The sequence below is a fragment of the Pyxicephalus adspersus genome, chromosome 1, assembly GCF_032062135.1.
Source record: "Pyxicephalus adspersus chromosome 1, UCB_Pads_2.0, whole genome shotgun sequence".
Taxonomy (NCBI): domain Eukaryota; kingdom Metazoa; phylum Chordata; class Amphibia; order Anura; family Pyxicephalidae; genus Pyxicephalus; species Pyxicephalus adspersus.
In genome coordinates this window covers 61,982,288-61,987,981 of record NC_092858.1, presented here as the reverse complement: position 1 = coordinate 61,987,981, position 5,694 = coordinate 61,982,288, and the positions used below count along the sequence as shown (strand labels likewise).

Here is a 5,694-nt window from a genome sequence, read left to right as displayed (position 1 = left end):
CCGATGTATCCATCGGACGAGCCTGGCCATAGAGCGACAGATCCGATGTATCCATCGGACGAGCCTGGCCATAGAGCGACAGATCCGATGTATCCTTCGGACGAGCCTGGCCATAGAGCGACAGATCCGATATATCAGATGAGCCTGGCCACAGAGCGACAGATCCGATATATCCATTGAATGAGCCTGGCCATAGAACAAATAAACCCAATGTATTGATCTTTTGAGACAACTGGTTAGTCTTGTGTACAAAAAAAAAAAAAACACTTTTTTTTATTAAAGAGGAAGTAAACGCAAACCTTACCCAAAACAAAAAAAATCCACTTACCTTCAATCCCGCAGAGTCGTCGATCAGTCCGGAGGTGTCTTCTATCGGGTCCCGCGTAGTCCCGATATCCGTCTTGGGCCGACGCTCCGGGCACTGCCATCTTCTGCTCTTCTTCCAGGTTCTTTTTCTTATGTCATATTTTATACCCTTTTAAAGAAAGGGCTCCTCATGCACATGCCTGAGATGCTTGAGCATGCGCAGAAGGAGCACACAAGAGCCTCCTGGGATGCGTAACAAAGGACAACGCTGCACCATTTTTTTTTTTTAAAAAGGTGTTGCACTTAAAAAAAAAATATGAATTTTTACCTTACATAAAATGGTTGTTTATCTGTTTATGTAGAGTGAAAATTATGAGTTTAGTTTAGGTGCTTTATTACCAAAATACACTGTTTTTCCAAAAGACCAGAAACCCATCTTCATCAGCCAGTCGCTCTCTTATGATCTGATGCAGAAGAATTATTGCAGAACATGCAATTAAATCGCTATAACTGCATACATTGGAGGCATAACCTGGATCCATGGACACCTTGCAAGGCTTTGAGTAACAATTATCAGCATTTTGCACAATGTGTTATGGATCAGACAATGGAGGCAGATAGCCCATTCCACATATTGCAGCTACTTGTTAGATCCCCATAGACTGGAGGTTGTAGTGTGTGCCCAATGTCCATCCTAGGACATGGCTCTGTATATTTCTGGACACATGTGAATAGTAGGAGTGAATGTCTGTGAATAGTAGGAGTGAATGTCTGTGTAATGAAGGAGGAAGCAGGAAATACATGACAATCCCCTGCCTGTGCTAGATATGGAGGACATTGCAGGATATGGAGATCACACAATCATGCCGGAACAATGACTGAAATGTTGGCTATACCTGCATGCCCGGGGCTCCCGGGTCCACCCCGGTGTCCAGCACAGCAATCACAACCCCGCGGCCATCATAATGAGGGTACCGGGTGAGGAAGGAGGCTGCTCCGGTCTCTTTCTTCGGGAGCAGGCCGTGGAAGGGGAAAGGCTCTTCGGTGCCGGCAGCCATGATTATGACAATGAAGAAGGAAGCGAACAGATGGCAGGTAAAGCTAAGAAATAGAAACAATCCTTCTCAGCCCTCCCCGGCACACGTAAGGCAAGTGAGCTCCGCCCCCTCCTCACATCGAACGCCTTTCCTGTATGACCATAGAGCTCGAACACACGGAGGACGTGATGTCACTAGCGCCGCCCCCTGGTTGAGCCTCCCCTGTAGGCAGCACAGATATGTGGGCGTTGTATTGAGGCGAGCTGTGGGGTTATCCCCATATTATAGGGTGTAACTGCAGGACTCCACCTCCTGCACCTCATTCCTCCAGGATATATATCCTTACATAATACTCTGCTTCTTATTTGTCCTTCATTTACGCTGCATTATCTCTTGTTTGTATGGATAGCTGAACTTGTATTTCTCCTCTGTTTATTTGCTTGTAGATCAGTGTCTCCCTACCTTCCTAACATGGGCAATCCTCAAAACATTCAGGTCTTCCAGGAACCTGTCCTATACAGGTAGTCCCCGGGTTACATACGAGATAGGGACTGTAGGTTTGTTCTTAAGTTGAATTTGTATGTAAGTCAGAAGGGATACATTATTTTAATAAATGCAGTTAGGACAGATGTTTTTCTCAACAAATTATTAGGCAGCGTGGTGTCGGTTACTGTATAAAATCCTCACTGTGAGCTAATCACAAACAAAGCAAAAAAAATTTTTATGGAACCTAGACATTCATTAACTTCTGGAGCAAGCTGTGCTTTGATATGCAAAAAGAAACAACTGCAAAGTTTGTCTTGGCCATTAAAGAGTTGAAGAAGAACTCACCCCCTAAGATTACCCACAACCTCAGCCGTGTTTAGGAAAAGATTCCTTCTGCAAGTCATGCAAACCCCTCTCCTCCATCCAAGCCTCTGTCCTGCATAGGAATGAGCTTGTTTGTATCTAGGAGTTGTCCATATGTCGCATGTCCATTACTATATCCACAAGAATGCTGGTCAGTGGGAAGAATGTCACCCTTCAGATAGCCAAAAAGATCAATGGTGTCAGTGGTATCTGACCTGAGAGGTTACAAATTGCTCAACCCATAGCAAGCTCTGGAGGAACCCTGGTTAAGAAACGTTGTTAGACCATCAACATCAACTAAAACGTGCCATGGTCAGACTCTGCTAGTGGTAAAACCCCAGCTACCCATAGGCAAAGTTCATTAATGGTTCTATGATCAAGGAACATTATACTTGTTGGCGTGACCAAGTGTTGAGAGGCACAGAGTCATGAAGGCCTACAAAGCCACACCTGGGAAGCAATATCATCATACCTGGGAACAGAATTTGCATGGTGTAAGTCTCACCATTGTTCTGTGGAACCTTATTATTATTATCATTGGTTGCATTATCTTTGGTATTACTAAGGAAATGCAAAATATACATTTGCTTTTTCTCACTGCTTATGGCTTTTGTTTCATTCAAATCTAAGGCCAAACAAGAAATGATAGTTATCAAAGTCAAACTATTTGATGCCGTTAAATATAACAGTTAAATAAAATACACATCTGAGAAATAAAAAATACAATAAAACTATCAGATGAGAATCGGTATTTGCGGAGCAGGGTGACTGTTGTAATGGTGGAAACAATACTGAAGCGTACGGCTCTGCAACGGTTTCTTCATACAACTTAACACTACACTGACGTCACGCTGCACCTCACTTGTATTTCTGTCTCTAGTACAGATCGTGAATTTAGTTTATTATAAAGGCAAAAATTGTCATTCAGAATATAAGAATTTTTTAGAATATTATTTTTGTTTTATTATTAAACATAAAAATTGAAAATATTGTCCACATTTTTCAGTGGACCACCAAAATTTTCTCATGGACCACCAGTGGTCAACTGACTACTGGTTGGCGACCACTGGTTTAAGGGACACCAATGATTTTTTGGTCTGGAAGAGTGAGCTGTGGATGTAGTATATATAGCAGAGGTTCCCTAAAGACTTAAAAGTTATTTCAAGGTCTCCCCCTTGCAAGAAAAGTCAAGAAATGCTGCTCTATGGATATGTCCTCATTCGTTTTCCATTAACTATCTTCTCCATTTATTATCTCCAGTGGAGCAGTAGTTGGCTTTAACAAGTTTAGTGTCAGGTGTCTGCTGCTTTTGGATGTATTAGTAGGTGATGGTCTACAAACAGAGCCAATAAGCAGAAGAGGAAATAGGATTTTTGTATTTGTTGTAAAAACCATTTGGTGGAGGATACAGCACCCAATCTTCTGCAATTTCAGCTGACTGTATGTGTACTTTGTTTTACTTTGCATTGTTTTGTTATGGAAACTTGCCCACAGTTGCAGGGGTTTTGGCCTTTAGCAAGGCCTGCTTCATGAGCTAAAAATGACACAAATGAATGCACCATTAATTATTACATCATAAATATGTGCATGTGTGTGTTTTAATGTATATTGGAACCTGCTTTGCAAAATACAGGATCAAGCAGGTGGTAATTGCAGAATGGGACAGGTGTTGTCCCTTCTGCAATAATCCATCTTTACTTGCTTGATTGTGCTTGGGAACTATCAAAAAAAGCTACACATGCACACTCAGCAATCCTGGCTTCCCTTATGCATGCCAGGATTGAATAAACTCCTGCACAGTTATGTCATCCCAATTATGGCCAATCAAGATGGCTGAAGATGATCCCTAGGATGAAGAAGAAAGGTGGCAGTGCTTAGCACTGGAATGGGGATAGTTGAGTCAAGCGGATTTAGTTCTGCTTTAAGATGTGTAAGAACCAAATTGAGACTTGGCACAGCATCTGCAGCCCACCATATAGTGGAAAATCAGCACAAAGAGTCAGTGTCCTAACAAAGAACATGGTTAGCTCATCAGTGTGCTGCATCTCCTCCATTGTCCAGTCACAGGTTGGAAGAGTGTTACTTTACAGCACAGCCCTGGAAAAAGTCATTTGCATGATGCTAGCCATTAATCTGGTGCATGTGTAATTAGTGTACAGATTGGAAAGAGGCATTACCTCCACTAAAATGCATAATTTTTACAAAAAAGACCCTACTAGGTACAATAAACTTCCTAACCATGGCTGGTAGGCAGACACTGCAAGCTGCATCCCAACTGTGGATACTCCATAGAGAATAAATGGTGGCAGCTGAAACCCACTGAATATCAGAAGCACCTACGGGCTCTATTTATAAAACGGAATCAGACATTCCTTCTTGGGATTCTTCCAGGCCTATATGTTTCAATGGCTGTAATTGATTCCCACCAGGGAATGTTTGATTCTCTGTTTTTAAATAAAGCACTAAATATTCATTTATTCTGAACAATTATAGTGGTGATGCCTGGTAGGCTGTAAGCCGACAAGAGATGTCCGGTAGAAGCCTGACAACCAATTAATCATGCATTGGCTTGATAACATGCTGTAAGCTCCAGGTAGAGTAATTGTGTAAATAATTATATTTACACTTGACACATAGATGGATGATTAGATATATAGAAAGACGGGCAGTTAGATGCATTGCACTCTGCAAATTTGTCAGTTTCAACAATGGCAGAAAAAAGCCAAAGATTAGGATTGGCCGGTTTGACTTTCCATCTGTTAATGTGACAGAAATTATCAAAAGTGTAAAAAGGAGACATTGTTAAGAAAGGATACATGTAACATTTTGAGAAATGTAAAGTTAGTTTGGGAGGTGAATTCAATGCATTTTCCTCAATTTCATCTGGACAAGAGGATATTGGGCCTGGATAAGGCTGTATTGAATTGTGTTGCTGCAGAATTGCAGCTGTTTATTTGGGATCCAGGCTCAGAGTGTCTTGAAATGAATGGGTTGGGCCAGGCTCTTCATCCTTTCTCCAGGCCAGAAATTTTGGGTTGCTCTGGAGAACCTGACTATAAAGTGCAGCTGTCTATAGGACAGGGGGAAATTGGTAACCTGAGGCCAGGTGGTGAGGCTAGGTGAGCCTAGGAGGTGTCCCAAATTTTGGGTGTAAAGGACCAATACCCCCGATATGTCTCAGTCCGGGAGTCTACAGACAGCAGCATGAGGCAGCTCCCTGTTTCTGAAGGACAGACTATAGACACTACAAACCCTGACTACTTGTGAGTACCAGGTAATTGGCTGGCATAGCCACTTGTGGTGGCAAGACTTTATTTACTAACCATTTGGGAATTCTTTGCTGAAGTTTGTGTTATATTCATGCTGAAGTGACACAGTGTTTTCAGTTAAACCCGATACAGAATAAATAGACTTTGCAACCCTCCTACAGTGTCCTGCGATGAGATGATCCTCCTAACTTTACAATGAAAGGTAACTGGGTTATGGATATTTGGAAAAAAAT

The 5,694-nt window shown here is 42.0% G+C and overlaps 1 protein-coding gene across 3 annotated transcripts in view; it reads right to left on the bottom strand.

The window, feature by feature from the left end:
- Positions 1–1,486, bottom strand: part of TPP2 (tripeptidyl peptidase 2) — a 35,293-nt gene extending 33,807 nt beyond the window's left edge. For 2 of the 3 annotated variants that reach the window (XM_072411692.1, XM_072411701.1), the window contains exon 1: positions 1,203–1,484. In XM_072411692.1, coding sequence (XP_072267793.1) covers positions 1,203–1,364 — 162 coding nt within the window. In that variant the 5' untranslated portion in view covers positions 1,365–1,484. Of the gene's footprint in view, positions 1–1,202 lie in introns of all 3 variants that reach the window. The other variant, XM_072411712.1, reaches the window with a different exon arrangement.
- Positions 1,487–5,694: the final 4,208 nt, after the last annotated feature.